The 20,993-nt window shown below is 45.1% G+C and overlaps 2 protein-coding genes across 4 annotated transcripts in view; one reads left to right on the top strand and one right to left on the bottom strand.

Annotated features, from left to right (window-relative positions):
* The window catches only part of LOC108929801 (neuronal membrane glycoprotein M6-b-like), a 43,166-nt gene extending 38,519 nt beyond the window's left edge, over positions 1-4,647 (top strand). For 2 of the 3 annotated variants that reach the window (XM_029256786.1, XM_018744576.2), the window contains exon 7: positions 2,780-4,647. In XM_029256786.1, the coding sequence (XP_029112619.1) occupies positions 2,780-2,929 (150 nt within the window). In that variant the 3' untranslated portion in view covers positions 2,930-4,647. Of the gene's footprint in view, positions 1-591; positions 1,891-2,779 lie in introns of those variants that run through there. The other variant, XM_018744601.2, reaches the window with a different exon arrangement.
* A 1,373-nt stretch (positions 4,648-6,020) lies between these two features.
* ofd1 (OFD1 centriole and centriolar satellite protein) lies at positions 6,021-20,873 on the bottom strand. The gene is made up of 23 exons (XM_018744564.2): positions 20,705-20,873; positions 20,301-20,408; positions 19,883-20,083; positions 19,337-19,405; positions 19,199-19,232; positions 18,912-19,019; positions 18,578-18,714; positions 18,132-18,305; positions 17,382-17,488; positions 16,976-17,095; positions 15,984-16,057; positions 15,804-15,895; positions 15,314-15,503; positions 13,641-13,771; positions 13,441-13,552; positions 12,687-13,298; positions 11,706-11,859; positions 11,103-11,194; positions 8,394-8,513; positions 7,739-7,899; positions 7,405-7,626; positions 7,206-7,276; positions 6,021-7,035 (listed from the first exon to the last, which is right to left on the bottom strand). Exons 2-23 carry the CDS (start codon positions 20,394-20,396, stop codon positions 6,990-6,992), a joined length of 3,123 nt encoding a protein of 1,040 aa, XP_018600080.2. The 5' UTR covers positions 20,397-20,408; positions 20,705-20,873; the 3' UTR covers positions 6,021-6,989.
* Positions 20,874-20,993: the final 120 nt, after the last annotated feature.

Below are 20,993 nucleotides of genomic sequence, written 5' to 3'. Positions count from 1 at the left end.
GCTTTACAAGTGGGTGCGGTAATCATTTGATTTGCTTCGTAAAGTAGAGTTGAGATTTTGTGGACTTGGATTCTGGTTTTCAATTAAATTTTCTGTGTTCAGAAGATAAGGCAGGAGTTTGAAAACTTTTTAGGTGAACTTTTTGAGGCTCAGGAATGCATTGTTGATGAATCATTGAATTACTAAAACCTAAATTTGATGTAATTTACTGCAAGCATTCATTTTATGAGAATTCACTTTTCAAACAGACTTTCCAAAACGAATTACACTCCATATGCATATGAGGGAAGCCTGTATTTGCATTTTGATTATTATGTTCATAGCATATATGTGTGTGTATATATTTTTATATATGTGTTTTTAATTAAACGAAGAAGGGTAGGTGTATTAATACCCCTAAATGTCTATATTAATGAGGAAATGAAAGCCATGTCTTTTTTGTTGCCGTATGTTATAATGAATGTAGAAAGGAATCGACCTATAAATGTACCACGGCTCTGAAGCAGTCCTGCGGGGCCTCTTATCGCTCGTGACTTCCCGAGCCCCGCGGACGGATCTCACCCAGCTCTCGCTTTTGTTTTCTTCCACCAGCTGATCTACATGATGGCTACCACGTATAACTTTGCCGTTTTGAAGTTTAAGAGTCGAGAAGACTGCTGCACCAAATTCTAACCGCTGCCGAGCCCACCTGAGTGCACCGAGTAGAGCGAGCGGCACATAGCAACACACAAACATCCTTTAGCGCTTATATATCCAGGGACAGACTAGTCGATTTCGAGGGGATCTGTGTCGCCGCAGAGAGCCCGGCGGAGCAGATGTAGGGTTTCTAGGTCCCTTTTAAGGCCCTTAACATGTACCCGTCTCCTTTCTCCTTCCTGTCCCGTTAAGCGGACGGACGCTCCCTAACCGAGACTCTCTCGTCGTTCCTACCAGTAGCCGTATTTATGCCGCAGCAAAAGCTTTTCTGTTTTTAGCGAAAGAGCGAACGGTTTGCCTTCTTCCGAGCGTCCGTTGCGGAACTGCAGCTCATTGTGAAATTTGACGAATCGCTTGTTCTCCCAACCGAGCGGCTGTGGTCCAGCGCCGTCCTTCCCTGCGATCGCTCTCGAATTTTTACAGCTGCGGCGTTTGCGTAAATGTTTCCTTGCTCCGAGGTGTATTTGTGTACCTTCGGACGGGTCACGGAGCCCCTGCTCTCAAACCAGATCCCCTCCCTTCCCCATCGAGGTCACACGGCAGCGTGGGCTGTTTTTCCCTCCAAATAAAATTGTTTTACATTTTTCGTGTTTAATGTTTTACGTCTACACGCGGCTGTCCCGAACTAAAGCTCAGGCCAGGTGACTAACATTGCGAGTGAAATGATTGCATATTGTCGCATTAGCAAATTACTGAGTAACGTTGAAAGACATTTTAAAGTGAACGATAAAGTCTTTCACGGGCATCTTTCTAGCAATAAAATCTTGAAATGTAGCAGGCAGTTTCGGAAATATCAGGAAGCACTGATGTGTTATCAGAATCTAATGTGCAGCCCAGTCAGTCCTTATTAATGAAGCTTGAATGGAAACTGTGAGAAAGGGATCTGGGGGGTCCTGAGGGGTCCTGAGGTGAGGCGGATGGGAGGGCTGAGCTGTAGCTCTATAGTCGTACGCTCCGAAACACAGCAGGCGTCCCGTGTTGGATACGTTGTTTAGCTTTCATTGCTTAAGTTTTACAATTTTGTGTTTTTTTTTTTTTTTTTTTTTTTTTTTTTTAAACTTCCATGTTTTTCTTTTTATCTTTAAAGAACTCTGCTTGTTTTGCAGATTAAAAAAATGTTTTTAAAACTAAATCTGACTTCTGGTTGTATAAATTTTGCCAGCAACAAGGAAGTAAATTTCACCCCCCCCCCCCCCCCCAAAAAATTTTTTTTTTTTTTTTTCCCTCTTCCCAAATGGGATTTATTTAACCCTGAGCATGCTTGCTGATATTTTGTGTTAATCTTTTTTTGGCTACTCATACTATTTCATATCATTTTGTCTTAAGATTTCCGTGACTGTAGCAAAATTTCCCTTTCTATAAAAATAAACATTTTGTTTACAAAAATAAAGAGGATTTTGTCTTTTCCTGATTAGATGTAAGTTAGTTTAAAAAAAAAAAAAAAAGCAGTAATGTTTAATACAGGTGTTCCCTGATTTACCATGGCTCGACTTGCAAATTTTTCAACTTTAATGGTGAGCAGGCAATAGACATTCAGTAGAAACCGTCCTTCGAATTTTGATTCCTCCCCGGAAAGCGATATGCGGCGCGATACTCTCTCGCTGGGCATCGACAGCAATCCGCATCCCCAGTCTGTCACGCAGAGGTGTGCATTACGTGTGTTAAATGCATTTTCGACTGACTGTTGGTTTCGCAGAACATAACCCCATCGTAAATCGGGGACCGCCTGTACTTTAACCGAAACTGTAAAATTCACAGGATGGTCTTCCGAAAGGTCACGTGGCCGTTTGTCGGATTTGTCTTTCGTGCTTTGAAGTTACTAACAGCTGTAGGTCTCCAGTTGACTAAAACCCCAAAGTGCATGTTGTTCACAGTAGCGCCCCTTCACTCGGTTCCTCACAATAACAAAGTAACACATATGAGTGGTTCTAGTAACAACAATAACAGTAACGTGGCGTGCGTAGGAACAGTACCCCGGTACTTCATCGTAACCTCATGTGTGTGTGACGCGGCTGTGCTCGTGTAGTGCGCTTTGCTGCCTAACGTGCTCATGGGCCGTCCGTCCTGCCCCCTTCTTTTCCAGATCCACTTCCTCATGATTCTCTCAGCCAACTGGGCCTACCTAAAGGACGCCAGTCACATGCATGCCTACCAGGACATCAAATCCAAGGAGGAGCAGGAGCTGCAAGACATCCAGTCCCGCTCCAAGGAATGCCTCAATTCATACTCATAAGGATCAAAAACACACACACTCACGCACACACACACACACACACACACACACACACATACAAACGTACATGCAAAAGCCCGGCCCTGCCCCCCCACGCCCGAGCCCGCGCTACGTGCTGGACCGAGAGAGCGTGCGGCCGCCCTTTGCTGCGCACGGTACTAACACGGCTCCTAACAGACTAACGCCCACGGCTGAGAAAGGTGTCATATTTAAATGACCTGCGCATGTAAAATAGAGCCCATTTGAATGTGACACGTTTCTCTGACTCTGTTCTCTGCGTAGCCCTTTTGTTCTCGCCACATTGCGCTGGCGAAGAATTGCACTAGTTTCAAATAAGGGAAAACAAGGAGCGCCGCAGCTCGCTCTCTCTCTCGCTCCGTCTCTCTTTTTCTCTTGCGGCCATCCCGTCCCGGTCCGGCGACTGCCCGGATGCGAGGAAGCGAACGAGTGGCTCCCACGAGACGAGCGACTCGCCATACGTAGATCCAAGATGCCGTTTTAATGATCATTCATAGCACAACAATACACGCCTTACAGATGTTTTGTTTAAGAAAAAAAATTACGTGAGTGCAATGTGTTCTATTCGCACGGTGTCTTTGTGTGTTTGGGTCTTGACTTTTAGGTGGGGGGGGGGGGGGTACTGCAGAGGTGTAATTTGATGGCTGGAGCTGCAAGGCTTCCAGCTGTAAGGTCAAAGCTTTCTATAATAGTGGGGAAATCCTGCAGTGCATATTGGGTAATGTAGTTTTGAAGAGGATGTGCTTTGAGCTTGATCAGTGGTTTTCTTTTCCTGGGGGGGGGGAGGGTACGGGGGACTTCCTTGAGCTAAAGTGGAACAGTTCTTTTCTTCCAGCGTTTTGAGGTGAATGTCACTCAGCAGTTTCAGCAGACATGCTTATTTTTTCATCAAAAAATATAGACCACCCCTAAATAAAAGAGAAAAAAAAAACTACCTCAGGTATGAAATGACAAATTTTTCATGATGCATATTTTACACTGCAATGTACCCCATGAGATCAGTCAGCAAACCACAAAAATTAAAATGACCAATTTCAAGGACCTAATTTATCATTTTACTGAAACTGAAATAGGTTTGATTTTCTGTTATAATCACTGATGCTGAAGTCAATGTGAAGCATTGTCTACTGGAACTGAAATCCGTCCAACCAGCCTTGACCCGCTTCCCCAACAAGCAGAGATACATTCCAGATTTTCTCAGTGAACCTCAACGTACAGTTCAGGTTCTGGCCAAAATGTTTGAAACGCAAGGCAAGCACGTGTTCGCAAGCCATACTGTGATCAGATCTCAAATCACCGTCTCCCGCTCGCTACCCGTGTTGCGCGTCGCCAAGTGGAAGATTCAATGTGTCCGCGAGCCACGTGCAGAAAAGAAGCCGTGATCTGTTCTAAGGCACGCGGGGGTCCGAAGACGCACAAAAGGGGTAAAAGTGTCCTGGAGATGTTAGTTATTAGCAAACTCGCCAAGACGTGAGCACTGCTCCAGAGAAGGGTTCAGAAAGTGTTGTGAAATGCAAAACGAGATGGAATCCTGCTCCATTGTGGTCCACAGTCCCTCCAGGTATTCTAGCTATTCTTTAAAACCTGGGGCCTCATTTATGAAAGCTACCTGGGGTATGAAGTAGTGTAGTGATTGAAGCTGCTGCCTTTAGAGCCAGAGATTGCAGGTTTCAATCCCATATCCTACTGTAGTATCCCTGAGCGAGGTACTTACACTGAATTGCTCCAGTGCAAAAAAAAAAAAAAAAAAACCTATATAAATGGGTAAATAACTGCAAGTAGCTTAACGCTGTAAGCTGCTGTGGAGAAAAGCAGCAGCATAAATAAATGAAAAAGACTTGCTGAGATTTTGTACTTGGCACATGATCTTGGTCCCAAACACCGGGAAAATATTTTCTCACCGTGCTGGAAATACCATCCTGCTGGTCTGACATTTGGCTTCAAAAAACACATTTATGCAAGTTTCACTTGTTCTTTGACTTAACCTTGCATTTCTGTGTACACTAGAATTTACTATCAACCCCAGGTATGAATGTTTTACAAATGAAGCCCCAGCTGATGTCCATCCATGTAAAGAGTGAAAGGAGGAACGTCACAGGGGCTTTGGTGGACAGGGTTATTAGCTCATGGTGTCGAAGGGCAGTACTTTGAAATCACACCTCGTAGATTTGTCCCAAATATGTTTCCCACATTGGAAGGTTTGACCAATAACAGCTTTCACCACTTCTAATGTACATGTGTAAATATGTCTCTCCCAATGTATCTGATCGCAGCATTATTTTTTTGTTAGATATGCTTTTTAATATGCAGTAATGTCACATTGAGAATAGCGAACTAAGGAAAGGGATGCAACCAGACTGGATATGAAAGACTTGTCAATATTCAAGAAAAATTAAATATATATAGGGGAAAAAAAAAAGAATGCTTGCTAAAATGTATTTTCCAGTTCCAAGTAATGGCTACATGATCCTTAAATGTTCATCCCTGTCTGCAAAACTTTAAATATTTGTGTGCTTTTTTTTTTCTAAAGCAATTGGTTTTTTTTTTTTTTAATTCACGTGCTTTGTAATGTTACCACAGTAGATATTTTCTTTTATAATGAATTCTTACACCTTGAGCATTTAAGATATACCATACAAATCAGTGAATCGGTCCCTCTTCCGAAGAACAGTATGGTAAAATATAAAAATGTGCTCATGGATGTGTACAATGTAAAGGTGTTACACATCATGAATATTTCCTTTGTGGTTTTTGTATTGTAATGATTTAAAGGCATTTAAAACCCTTCTAGGAAACCACATTTTGATACTGATCCTTTGTAAAAAGGTTTACATTCTAATGACGCATTACCTATGTACTATCTGTATCTGTTTGGTTGTAGGAGATGTACAGGGATGTATCTTGATGTCTATTCATTATTGCATGAACGAGAGATGACTGTTTCTGCAGTAATTCCAGTTATGTGTAGTCATTTGTACTGACAACAATATAGTAGGCAGTGTTTGCCCGTTCCTTTTCTAACAGGAAAACAAAAATCCATTGTGTTTTTATTAATGATTAAACCTAGTTAGTGTTTTTTTTTGAAGTCCAGGGCTTATAAAGATCTTTAAACAACAGTTTTTAACTTTTTTTAAATGAGTGCCAAGGGCTTCCTGCAGAAAAGAACCAGTTTGAACTGATGCTGGTGTCACTTTCTCAGTGTTGGTAACTACTGTACTGCTACACAACATTGTACCTTCCACTTTGAACTGAACAGAAATGGCACTTATCGACATCTGGTTAACTAAATCATTGCTATCCCAGTTCCTACTAGACCACAATGTTTTCTTTTACTTTTTATTTCTTTGGTATGGTATGATCTGACTCATTAGGTAAAAAGACATGCTAGAGAATTTAGATTTACAAGTGAAGGGCAACATTCAGCCTTCCAATGATGTGTAGAGACATTGTGGTCCAACAGGAAATGTGGTAAAGAACAGTGCACATAAAGCTTACAACAAAGCATTAGCTCTTAAATCCACTTACAGCATTTCAAAACACAATGTGTAAATCCGCGAATGACCGTAGTGAAAACTCGTCATACTAGGACACCCTTGGACGCTTAAGCAACCAGCCTGGCAAATGTGTTTTTATGAAAATAAAATTGAATTCCAATTAAGATACGGTGCCTTTCATCTGTCAACACTTACGATGCCATAAGGCTAGGGTATGACACATTACACCCCATCAGCTGTTAAAAGGAGACTGTTCTAGACACTGTCGTGAACGACAATGGTATATGTCATTTATTCAGAGTTCAACTTTGTCCCTAATACATAATACTAACCATGTACATTCTCTTCATTATATTTATGTAATTATGCTGAGAATATAATTATACATATATAAAGGAAAAATGACATGACGTTACTGATTCTCATTATTACATACTTTACAAACTGGATGGAAAACACAGATGTACAAGTGTTTAAAAAAAATGGGATTTTACACATATAATTCTGCATTTAATGCTTGCTAGCACAGTCCTGGGTGTCAGATGTCTTTACCAGAAGTCGTCTTCAGCATCCTCATGTGAAAAGGCAATGATGCTGCAACACAAAGGAAGCTTTGGAGCACTGCTGTAGGTGTGATGGCACCTTACAGGTACAGTGAATGATATGCAGCTTCACACCACACTCACAATCCCCTTAAATGTTCTACTGTCAGCGCTATGAATTCTGGGTAAAAACACATTGCGGTTCTCAGTAAGTTTCACTACCTGTCATCTTTGTCATTTGACAAGACCTCTGCCTCCAGGCTCCTTTCTTCTGCCTCCTCCTTCTTTGAACCCTGCAAAAGCAGTTGAGCAAATTTTGTTTGCTCCAATGGCCACGGGCTGCAGACACACAAGACCGAAACCTGACACCCTCACGGTGTTGTGGGCGGGACTTCCGGTGGCAAGGTCCTCCATCACTCACCTGTTGGGGTGACGCCCCACCTCCTTGCATTACCATCCTCATGTACTGCTGCAGGGGGTCCATGTTGCCGTGGGGGGCTGCCGCGCTGGGGGGCTGTTCCGTGTCCCTGTGCAGCTCGTTTGCCTCTCGCCGGTCTGACCTCATCTCTTGGGTCGTGCTTCTTTCCTCAAGCCCTCCCCTGTCCTGCTCTTCACACTGAGGCTGCTGCATCTCCTTGAGAAGCTGCAAGGATTCGAAAAGGACTGACAAACAGGCCAAACTATTAAGATGGGCCAACGCTGATTGTGGTGGGACACAGGCCGACAGGAGGAAGAGTTGCCTTCCTGTCACCCACCCTCTCCTGTTCCAACTGCTCCAGCTCTCTCTGCTCCCTCTCCAGTGCCTCCTCTCTCTCCTGTCGCCTCCTCTCTTCCCTGGCCTTCCTCTCCAGCTCCCATCTCCTCTCCTGTTCCTCCTGCTGCTGCTGGGCTGCTTCCTCAGAGGACTGGTCAGCTCCTGTGAAGCCAGAACACTCTCCTGAGACACACCACACGGTGGACCGTCCGATCTCTCGCCATGTGGCAGAGCACACATACATTTACATTTGTACATTTAGCTGACACTTTTCTCCAAATCGACTTATAGCGTTGAGCAACTTTACAATTATTTATCCGTTTATAGAGCTGGGTAATTTTACTGGAGCAATTTAGAGTAAATACCTTGCTCAAGGGTACTACAGCTGGAGGTGAGACTCAAACCTGCAACCTTTGGGTCTAAAGGCAGCAGCTCTAATAACTACCCTACCAGCTGTCCCATCATGTCATACATCATTTCAGGAGACATGTTCTTTGTTTTCTTTATTACTGAGACCTTCTAAGACTGGGGACACTTTCTAATAAAAGTACAGAGCCATCAGCTTTTATGCTTTTCAAACAGACGATATTAAAGAAGAAGAAAAAAAGAATCTTTGAGTAGAGGCCAGGCAACAGGGGCGTGAGACAGGGACTCACCCAGCTTCTGGTGAGGGCAACAATCTGGCCCCTCCGGAGGGGTGACACTATGATCTTTTGGGGCCACGCTGGAGAGATGGTCCCCCTCGTCCTGGTGAAGCTCAGGAATGCGGCCAGGCTCTGGAGGAGGGGGAAGAGTCACACAAAGACCCCTTTATTTTTGCCCACAATGGTCAGGACAAGGGGTACAGACACAGAATTCGTAATCGGGGAGACAGCGGGCGCTGACAGCTCCGGGAGAGCATCTCTTAAAGCAGCAGTGCTCCCTAAAGCCCTGTGGCTCTAAAGCACATGATGATTCAGTCATCACTCCAGGCTCGGGAGCATTAAAGATGAGGCTTCTCTCCAAATCAGACGGATGTCACAGCAAGAGCAAAGTGCAAAACTGGATTGTGTGTAAAGATCTGGCTACTCTGATGCATTTCAACTGTACTCTGTTCATTCAGCCGAGGCCATTTTCCAAAGTGACTTACAATGTGAGGTTTTTACACTAAGCTACAATGATTTACCCTTCTGTTCAGCGGAGTCCTTTTTACTGTATCAATTCAAGATTTACCTTTCTCAAAGGTACTACAGCAGGAGCAGGGATTCAAACCCATACCCTCTCATCGCAAGGTGACAGCTCTAGCCACTATTCCACCTGCTGTCCCGACAGGAACCTAGAATCATTCGCCGAGTTTCATGGCGACCTGGTTTCAATTAAAAGCCTGACTGGGGCTGACAGCCCAACTGAAGAATCCAAATAACTAACTAATAACACACACAGGATTGTACTCAGCTGATGCGAAACATCTTTTAAAGCAATCTTTCTAAATCATCTTGAATCACAACAAAATCTTCCTATAAACCTCCCCTTCAATCAACCAAATTACTTTTGGATGAGTAAAACACAGTAATAAATTAAAAACTAAAGAGAATGTTTACAGGCTATTACTTCACGGCGAGAATATGTAGATGGCGCTCGGGCTGTTTTCATTATGTAAGAATGTGACACGGTGCCAAACACGGTCCGATGGCTGGAACGATGCCACCGTGTGTCACCACATACGTGCCAAGCTTGGCCAATGCAATTACACCATGTGCATATGTGAACCAAATGATCCATGAACTATTACTGCATCACTACTGCAGGATGAAGCGGTGCCGTTCGGTGGGGGACACAGGTCACCACTGTTATTGTTCATCTGTTGAGCTCGCATTCTTCTCCAAAGCAACTTAACATGTGAGGTTCGGACACTGGCTTACGACAATTTACCCATTTGCAGTCGGGTAATTCTTACTGTGTATCAAATGAGGGTGAACACCTTGACCGGTGACGCTATGCACAAGGTGGGATTTGAACCCAAGTCCGCGAACTGCGCTACCTGCTTCATTTTGCAAGTGACACTGCAGAGACTGAGAATAGAACAGAACGCTGGATGGCGACACCACGCTGTACCGCCCCCAACCCCCACGCTAGCTCCACTGAGTCGTAGCGAGGATGACAGCTCAAACTTACCGCCTGGCCATCACACTCCGCTTGAGGGCAGCTGTGTGTGTCAGACTGTCTGTTTTCTAATTGATTACAACAAAGCGAGTTGGAAACAATATGCTGCACGAATAAATTAACTGGACAGATGGACAGATCAGACAGCCAAACAGACTGCTAGACTGCTGGAGAGGCATACATGCACTCTATACACGCTCTCTGATGCGGATTTAGCCTTCCAGCATTAGCGTGGAGACACACAGGTGTGGACAGGAAATGTTGCATGCTGGGAGCACGGAGGACTGGTCCTTGCTGCCCGCATCCAGCCGAGAGGGCTTCTGTTGTCTCCAGTATGCGGTGGCTATAAATAGTCGTGGCTTTCAAGGGATACAGAAGATTAACGTGTCACTTCAATCCTTTTTCGGTCCAATAAAGTGAGCCACACGCATCTGGATGGATGGATGGACACACACACACACACACACACACACACACACACACACACACACACACACACACACACACAAACAGGATGAAACTCTATAGGTTCACAGAAGGGGTCCTTCTATAAAAATGAATGGCAAGACACATTTTTTGTGCTACATGTCACACAGGTGTAGGTAGGGTGAATATAGCACATATTCAGTCATCCTAACACTTGCTCAAAGGTGCAGCAGCAGGATTTGGATTCAAACCCAGAAATTTTTATTCCCATGCAACAGCTCGAACAGCTATGCTACAATAAGGAACCTGGTCTGTGGGTCTGGAAGGGGGTTAGAATCCAACTCAGCCTGTGTGTGATTGCCTTGTGATGGACTACTACTCCACCCAGGTTGTACCCTGCCTCGTGCCCTACATTTCCAGGATAGACGCTATACCTCCACGACCCTGCACAGGACAATTAAACAAAATCATCATCATCATCATCATCATCATTATAAGTAGCAATAGGTAAATTAGGAAACATTTTGAATTTGTTAATAATACAAAATTATGCTATTCTAAAAAAATAAACTTGGATATTTAATATTTTTGTCAGTTGTCAGGGCTGCAAAACATAGAAAAAACTGCACTCAGACAGTTTGGAAATTATTAATTTACCCTGATGCACAAAATTCAGCATAAGGAAAATTCTCACTTACTCCAACGCAACCAGCTGACCGACTAACTTTGTCCACAGCTGGCTGATCATATATACTGTTTATAATGGTCCAAATGAAGGACGAGAGATGAGCAATTACCTCGTTCCGGCTCTGTGAGATCTCCCAGCGTGATCTTCTCGGGCTGAGGGGAGGACCCAGAACTTGAGAGATCCTGCTGGACTTGTGGTAAGCTGTGAAACAAACACTGTATTTTCACCCTGTTTTCCACATCATTTTTTAATGCAAACTGAGGAAGAGCTCCAAGTCTGAAGCCAGTAATGGCTGGACAGATCTCACACTAGCCATCTATAGTCACAGCCCCACCATACCAGATGGAGGAAAGAAGCAATGATACCAGTCAAAGATCTGAGTACACCTGCTAGGAATGAATGAATGAATGAATGAATGAATCCAGCCACCCACAAAGCATTTGGTGAACAAGTTTGTTGAGTAACTGAGGTACCATGTCTTCGTAGCTCTTCTGCAGCAGTTCCCAGAGGAAGAACACTTGTGTGTTGCTTTGCGTTTGCTGTTCTGTTCAGTTCATCACATGCAGGTATCACCCAGGTGTAATCAAACATTCCACTGGCACACACTGTCATATGAGACAACTCATTTCCACAGTGTTCTCTCATTGTGTGTGTGTGTGTGTGTGTGTGTGTGTGTGTGTGTGTGTGTGTTCATATCCCGCATGATGCTCACCCATGCGTCTCTTGAGCGGTGCTCCTCAAGGGAGGGCTGATCGGAGGACTGAGGCCTACAGTCAGGCCGGCTGAGGAGGTCGTCTCCCTGCAGGGGATGGGGGAGAGCTGCCTTGGCGAGAGCCCTTGGAACGTCACCGGAGATCCCTCAGCATCTGGTCGGGGGCGAGAACAGAGTCGCAGGGCAGAAATCAAATCCTCTGGAGATGCAGGCACCTGTGCGGTCATTTCGTTGGAATTTACAGATACACCACACTAAAACACCAACAGTACTGATGTAAATATAACACTGCAGAATAAGTTCCAATATACCAGGTGTGACTGAAAAGCATTTCAAAGAGTAGCGTGTGTACATACATACATAACCTTTATGTGCTGCCCCTCTCAAAGGCAATGAGCACCAAGTGATGTGCACCAGTCCCAATGTCCCTGCCACCACATTGCTATGACTGCTTGGAATGTCCTGTAAACATCTGAACTCCTTCCCTTCCGCTTCAGACAAAACGCACATCTCACACAGGGTCAACTGTAGGCCACTGACAATATTCTGCCAATGACCTCCATCCTATGTTGGAGAAGTAGATACTGATAGTGATAGACAGAGAATTCTTCAGAATGAATGACAAATCTTAGATCTTTCCGATCGCACACATTTAGCCTTTTCTGCGTACATTGCAAAGGTCGGGACAGCTGCTGCCTTTGGACCCAAAGAGTGCAGATTTGAAAATCACCTTAGGATATTTCACTCTACGCTGCTCCAATAAAATTACCCAGCTGTATAAATGGGTAAATCAGTGTAAGTAGCCTAACATTAAGGTGCTTTGGAGAAAAGAGTCAGAAAACTGAATAAATGTAAATCAAGGCATAGGTGTTCAGAAAACACACTCTCTGACGGTACACTGAAGTCCTGTCTCTGGTATAAAGGATTCCCTGAACTGTGTTTTTACAAACAGCAGGTTGTATTCGGGGAAGGAGTTGGTACCTTCGTCCACTTCTCTGGCCAGCTGCCTTTTAGCGATGGACAGTGGGGTGGATGACAAGCGCCTCGGTGGGGGAGAGATGCTCTCCGGAGGGGTTCGCTCCCCAGGGGTTCCCTTGTTGAAATCCAGTGACTCCAGGAGCTTAGCACTCAGCAGGCTGGAGAAAAGGCTGGGGTCGCGCAGCTCATCGGGGGCGAATGTCACTCTGGACTGCGTCCCGGCGGTGGCTCTTGAGCGGACGGTGTGGTTTTCCCACCGGGGAAACGGGTTCCGTGCGGCCCGGAGGTCGCAAATGGCTTCGCGTGCCACCCGCTGCTGATAATTCCTGTACGCTTCTTCCACGGACTCGGCCTCCTTCTCCAGTTCCCGGATGCGAGCCTTGGCGCTGGCCAACAGCTCCATGTCAGAGTCTGGGGAGCCGGAGCGGGCCCGCTGTTGGCAGGCCAAGCGAGTTGTCGTGCCTGCCTCCCTCTCAATGCCGCGGTCACCCCGGCTCTTGAGGATGGGGCCATCCACGTAGATATCGGGGGGCACAAGGCTATCGCTGGCCAAGTCGAGCACGGAGCGATCCACGAGTGAAGGCTTGGGGTTGCGAAGAACTTCGTTCTCAAGGGCTGGTCATTGGCGAGATCCATACCGTCAACAGGAAACCGGAAGTTTGAATCGGGACAAGAAAGGAGGGCATGCTAAGCCGTGACTGTAAAATCCAATCAGAAGATGAACGTTCGCATACATCGTACGCTACAGCCAGGATACCTATCTGCGTTTGGCGAAGTTGCTGCTTGATCTCCTCTGCATGGGTGGTCATCCACTGGGCCCTCTCCTGGCACTCCGTCAGCTGGGCCTTCAGCTGGGCACAACGCTCCACCTGTGAGCAGCACAGGGATGTGGGTTCATTGCCAGGGGATGGGCTGGAGATGGGAAGCCACACTGCTCCCAAGTTCAGGCTCCCTGACCTCACTCTGCAGCTGCACCTGAAGCATCTGCTTCTGGCTCTCAAACTCCTCCTCCTCAAGCTTCTTGGCCGCCTCCACCTTGCGCAGCTCCACCTGCAATGCCAGCTGCTCCCTCGACGGTTTGCTCATCTCTGTAGATGCACACAGCACGAATACCGGCCTCGGGTCACTGCTGCCCCGAGAAGTACACCAAACAGAACCCAACCTGAAGCTTTGATCTTCAACAAGTTATTGAGCAGAGCTCAACTTTTTCTAGGCCACAGATCCCTTTACAAGCCTCATGAAAGCTAGGACTCCCTCTCTTTATGAGCATAAATTAATTCAGAGAAAATACTGCACTCAGTTTATTACACTGAAACTAGATTCCCTTCACACACGTCATTTCTCATACAGAGTAACAGCACAACGATCGAATATTTAACCTTTACACAGAGTGTGCTCCAAAGGCACCCTAAAGCCAATCCACAGGACCACAAGGGGTTCAGGGACCCCAGGTTATAACCCTGCTTTAAAGAGTAATTAGCAAACAGAATGACACCTGAATATCAAATTAGGTCATTTCCTATTTAAAGATAAAACAAAGCAATCACTAAATAAAGCAAACATTTAGAAATCCTGTCCCCCAAAACTACGTCAGTTCCTTCAAGGCAAAGAACTTTATTCATCTATACATCATAATAACAATTTATAATGATCGTAATATTTCAGATTTTGTTACTTCTTTGTTCCAGCTGTACTACATCCAGCTTCAATTATAAGAAAAAGAAGAGGGGGGAGAGGGGGGGAAAAAAAAAAAAAAAAAAAAAAAAAAAAAAAAAAAAATCACCAAAAAGGTCAAAACAAGTACATTCCATTAATCAGTTAAGAGATGAGCAAAGCTCAGAAAAGTACTCCCTCCCGAACGGAGCCTTTAATGGACATTTTCTGAGCCAAAATGATTTGCGAGGGTAATTCAGAGGATGTACGGTGCAACCTTTTGCCACTGGCCTCATTCATGGACCCCAATTAGGATGAGCCTGCGATCACCAAGCGCCTAAATGTGTTGAATTGCGGCGAAGCAGCACAGAGGTTCGCCTTTATTACATAAGCAAGTAACTTTCCAGCCCGCTGGGGTATTCATGTGTTAGTGCGAACACTCCACACTGAGCCATCTCATTAACTGAGCACGCTGTTATTTGGGGGGGGATTGGGTCTTGAGAAGTGTTCTGTTCTTAGCCCCATTGCCCTCTCCTCACCAGTCCCCCTTTCCACACACAGGAAAGTCATTGTGCGCCATACAGAAAGAGAAGCCCCCCTCCCAAGGCCTTAGGTCCACTCCCCTCCCAAGAGGCCCAGCTCTCTCTGGCTGGAGTTTGAATCATGCGGAGAAGAATTAAATGCACACCATGACCGAACTGAGCAGTACATGTATGGGACAAAGTGGACGGAAGAGCAAACGCGAAACAACATGAGCGTCCTACGTCTCGGAACTGCTGCAGAAGAGCTGGAAAACACGGTGCCTCATTTATTAATCAAATTCCTAAGGTGCATAATCAGGTGTACTCAAACTTTTAACTGACTGTATATAGGAGAAGGATGTCCAGTCAGGAGAAGGTAAAGGGTGTTTCTTTACGACTGCCAGAAGGCCACGCAGGTTTCCGCTCCAACCGAGACTCGAGGCTCTCGACCCTCACCTGCTCGGAGCTGCCGGTTCTCCTCCAGCGCCTCCTCCAGCCGCCTCCTGACGAGCCGAAGCTGTGCCTGCAGCTCCACCTTCTCGGTCTTGAGGGCCGGGTATTCGCTCATGGCCTCCAGCCGTTCCTTCAGCAGCTCATTCTGCTGCTTCAGCAAGGAGACCTCGGAGAATGTGCCATTCAGCTCCGTCTGCAGAGACGGAGGCAAAGCGAATGACGTTTCCTAACCCGCACTCGCACTGATACAAAGACCAGGCGAACTCAGTAGCTCAGCAAAGGTAAGAAAACATCCAACATCGATAACTGTATGCCCAAAGATGAAACGCAGTGGTCTAGAGCCCATCCCAGCAACACAGGGTGTGAGGCAGAGAAACCCCACCCTCATTCACACGTATACGTGCGTACCGACAGAAACATGCATTGTAATGTTTTACTGGGTTATAAAGTTATCCTCCTGTGTCCTATATCTCATGTGCAGGGGAAATATTACCTGCAGTCGAGTCACGGTGGCACAGGCCTCTCTGTGCTCCTCCGCCTTGGCCTCAACGATGCCCAGATCCTTCTGCAAGCGGACAGCCTCCGCTGAGGATGGGCAACAGGGAACACACTTGTTACTACCAGACTCAGAGCTTTCAACTACACGAACGCAACTGAAACACTCTGCTTATACCTTTGACCCTTTTTTCATCTTCTGTAAGCTTTTTGGTTCTTTTGAGGAATTCTTCTTTTAGTTCCAATTGATACCTGACAGACCAAATGAAATCAGAGTTATAAACTGTTATGAAAGGTTATGGACATCTGCGTAAGAAACGAAGCAAGAGGCATGCTTTCAGACAGTGCTCTAAAGTAGTGTATAAAACTGCAGTAAGCATTAACAACTGATCTAACATATAAACACCACATCATCTTTGTTGCTGTTTACTGTCACCATGAGTACTCTGCCAGAACACAGTACCATAATGCTTACTGACAGCCAGTTCTACTTCCACATCTAAAAATAAATGACAAGCAGTGGTGTGTTAGAAAGGTCCAGAGCTGATACAGGCATTTTATTTTTTTCCCCATATAATCACACACTTTCTATGGACTTGAAGTACAATACCATGATACCCCAGCAAATTTTTCTTGGCAGTTAGGGATCTAGCCTTGCAACTTAAAAATCCCTTTCCTGCTGTATCACCCGAGAATTTGTGAAAAAACACAACTGTATGAAAGGGAGAATCGCTTTAAGTCAGTTTGGACAAGCATACGCTGAGTGAACAAGAAATTTCCAATTAGGCTTTATCATATATGCAGAGGCAGCCTGGGACATGGATGTACATTGATGCCTGATACTGCATTTTCACTCCTAGCCTAGACAACGACAACAACAACAGCAGCAGCAGCAGCCCCCACAAGGCTCACAGTGTATGTGAGTGTACAGTGTATGATTAAAATGTTTTTGCCCAACAGTGACCCCTAGTGTCCACACAGAGCACAGTCTCCATGATAGCATCAGCACCACATCAGGTTCTGGCAAGTAAAGCTCTTATTTGTGACACGTGTTTCACACCTGAATCTTACTTTTAAGGACACAGCCAGGCCATTCGAGGATGCTAATATGTTGCTCAAAACATAGAAAGCGGCCAGTTTAACCTGCCCTAACACAAAATTGACTGTCACCTGGTCAGTTCATTCTTCAGCATCTGGTCGTAGGTGTCCTCCAAAGTTTTCACTGACAGCTCTCTCCTCCTCAGCAGCTCCTCTGTGCTCCTGGTCTTCTCCTCCTGCAGTTTACAGCTCCTGTGTGTGTGTCACACTGTCACTAAGCCACCACAAACCCAATTCTGAAGACACACAACAGAAAAGGCTGCTCAACTCAAAGTAGTTCACTTTGATTATACAAATGATAAGAATGTTTCAGACTCATTGAGGGGGGCTAATCAGCATCTCTCTGCATGAGGCTTTCTCCAGACAAGTAAAGCTCTTTTTTTTTTTTTTTATATATATTTTAAGCTCCACTGAAGATGCCATACTGAGAACTATACGTAGTCAGCTGTCATTATGGGCCTCTGTCTCACTAACTTACTTTTCAAAAGCTTCCATCCTCTGCCTCAGCTCTGCCTCCCTATTTCGAACCGTCTCAATCTCCTTCAGCAGGGACTGCCTCTGCATGTATATTTCCTTCTCTTCAATCTGATGGAAAAACAAACCAAATGCAACAGTTAACGATTCCTTTCCAGTACCGCATTGTGACTCACACATCAATACCGTAACACATGTACACACCAAGTTTATAAACAGCCACACTTACTCACTTAGCAGACACTTTTCTCCAAAAGGACTTCCAATGAACTCTATGTAGTGTTACTAGCTCACACACCTTATTCACTGTGGTGACTTACACTGCTAAATACACTACTTACACTGAGTCACTCATCCATACATCAGTGGAAGACTCTCTCTGTCACTCACACACTATGGGGGAACCTGAGCAGCATGTCTTTGGACTGTGGGAGGAAACCAGAGCATCTGGAAGAAACCCACGCAGACAACATGCAAACTCCACACAGACTGAGCGGGGATCGAACCCACGTTCTCTCGCACCACCCAGGCGCTGTGAGACAGCAGCGCTACTCGCTGTGCCACCGTGCCGCCCACATCAGCTGTCATAAGCAATTAACACATGCACATTAGACTTCAGGTACTGAATTTTATATACATATACACATATATACAATAAAAGTCTTTGGTTCCAGACCACCGCGACCATACACTGGGTATGCCATTAATGAAAACGAATGGACGGATGGAGGGAAGCGCTAGAATTCACACTGACCTCCTGCTGTTTCTGTAGTCTCTCAATGGCGTTTTTCTCCCTGTTGATCAAGCCCTCTGACTTCATCTCATACGTCCTTTCCATGTCCCGCCTTAGCTCCCAGAGCTCCTTGCGGGATTTCTCCTTTTCCTCCAGCTTTATCTTGGCCAGTTCCACTTCCTTAAAATGTTTAAGCTGGAGCAGAAAAGTAGTCATACTAAAGTCAACACATTTACTGTACTGAGAAAAAGCATCAACTTTCACATTTACATGTATTCATTTAACAGACGCTTTTCTTCAAAGTGACGTACATCTCACAGAAAATACAATGAGTGCATTACATCAGCAGAAAGAGAAACTCAGATGCAGACATGCGATTCTAAAACATGCTTCTCATTGCAGTCTGCATGTGAACACATACTGTTACATATATACATACATATACTGTATATAAAAATGATGAGTACTTTTGCATTCATTTCCACTTGGAACTGCATTTCCATCTCCCTCCTGTACTCGGCCAGCTTCGCCTCCAGAGACTCCAGCTTGTTCTCCTGATGACGAAGGGCTGCATACTCATCTTCGATCATCTGCATCTTTCTGTCTACGTAGGTAAAATATAACAACTAAGCATTCTCTCGTGCCTGAAATTACTCACCAGAGAATCTTGAAATAATCTAAAGCCCTATTTTCCAACCCAGACTGAATTGGCAAAATGGCATTATGGGAAGATTATGAACTGCTTATGTTTTAAGATATTAAGCAATGTGCCTGTTTAATACTCTTCGGAGCAAGGCTTACCTAGAGATTCCCTGTACTGTGGAGGACTGTCAGTCTGAGTGTCGGCATCGTCGCGCTCTCTGTGCAGGTGGTGGTCTGCGAGCTCTGAGATCAACCTCATGAGAAATCCTGGAGAGAGGCACAGTGGGATATATCCAGTATCTATACACCACTTCCTGAAGAATACCAATAAAGATGAGCGAATAATAGCATGTAGGAGTGCCATCTGAACAGACAAATGCACAACATTCACAGCAGAGGTAACAGATACATGCACAGTATAACAAGGTGCGGAGTGAGCCGCATACCTTTCTGGTTATCCTGCTGGATACCCGATGAAGTCTGTGAAGAATGGGATGATGTCAGCTTCATGGAATGAAGAGAACTGAACCTGAAATTTTTACAGCTACGAACTAATAAATGTACAATATGACAAGACAGCTCACCAGGGATTTGTAGAGGGAAGACCGGGGACTGATTTTAAGCAGCTGAAGAAGATCTCGTGTTGAAAACACCTTGAGGGCAGAACGCAATAACCAAGCAAAGAAGAAACTATATTCAAGTGCCGGATTATTGAAAAAAACTCAAATGGAGTAGACGAGCTAACAGAAAAATTCATCTCAAGCTACAGCACCAGTGAAAAGTTTGAGCACACCTGTTTGAAACCATGTTTATCTTGATCAATTTATGGTCTGGAAATTATAATTGTAAACCAAAAACTGTAAATTTTGAATGAAAAAAAATATTGTGCATTTTAATTAAACGATCATGCCACCCAAACTCATGCATTGTAAAAATGTTGTCTATTAATTCCCAAAGGGAGGAAAAAAAAAAGACTTCCAGGAAGCGCATTCAAACTACTGAGCACTGTGTAAAATGCAGTGTTAAATTACTTACCTGCAAGTTTCTCTGGGAAAAAAAAAAATCACCAGCTCAGTAAATACAGTAAAAATGATGCCATTAATGCCTTTAGGAATACACTCGAGGCTCACCTTGTCCTTGCTCATCCCGCTCTCCGGGTAGAACACAGAAAGGGTGTACTCATAGCCTGCCTTGAGCAGGTGGTCCGCCACCAAACTGTTGGACGCGGTCACCACGACCGAGTCGGGCTCTGAAGGGAGCGCTCTGGGCGCAACGTCTCCCTTGAGAGCCGGGTGCTGCAACTCATGGATGAGCTGGTTACGAAGCTGAGCCTAACAATGAGAACAAGAGGAGCCTGATGGCGCACCGTGAAGTGAACACGCACAGAGGACTGGGTGGGGACAGTTAAGCAGATGCCGTTCACTCGGTTCCGGTACCACTCATTCATTGATCAGATTAGAAGATGAGTTGCTTTCCACCATGAGGTTTTTTTTGACATAGGAGAGTCTGAAAAGCAGCCTGCTGATCTGCTGATGGAGTCGAACGCACCTTCAGGGTGTCCAAAACGCCGCGGTTTTTGAAGGTCTGATACAGCCTTTTCCGCATCTCTTCTGGGCCGATGGTCTCCTCTCTCACCGCAGACATTTTCACCCTGGACTGAAAGGAAGGGCAACGTGAGGAGGTGAGCTGAGGTCACACGAGGTCAGACTACACCACTTTGCATACATGATCATGATACACTCACAGTCTGGGACATGTCACAATGAATGACCGTGGCATTTCTTCGTGCAGCTCAACAATATGATTCATACATTCATTCATGTACACGTAGCAGAACGTGGCAAGTATATATAAAGTTAAACTAATATTATCGTTAGAACTGCTGACAGACACAGCAGAGTGACTGAGTCGAGCTCATTGACACCGTATCATGTCAAACAAATTCAGCTCACCTGACTTCTAGGACCGAGGTTATTTGTTATCTGTGGAAAAAGTCACTTGTAGGGCAGCGGTGCTGTAAGAGGCTCACTGCGGCGGAGGAGCGCTGCTCGCTCCCATTGTTTTTTCAACAAAACCAGCAACTCGAACAGTACCTGCCTGGATGGAGCAAAACGGTTTGCGGACTTAAACTTCCGGTTTAGGAGATGACGCACAATATCTGCGTCAAAAAGAAGTTGTAGTTCAAATTTACATCTTAGCGAAAGCTAACCTGTAAAACACTCAGATTCTTAACAAACCTCT

This window comes from Scleropages formosus, chromosome 12 (assembly GCF_900964775.1).
Source record: "Scleropages formosus chromosome 12, fSclFor1.1, whole genome shotgun sequence".
Classification (NCBI taxonomy): Eukaryota; Metazoa; Chordata; class Actinopteri; order Osteoglossiformes; family Osteoglossidae; genus Scleropages; species Scleropages formosus.
The sequence above is the reverse complement of the archived record's forward strand: the minus strand, read 5'-3'. Positions and strand labels throughout refer to the sequence as shown.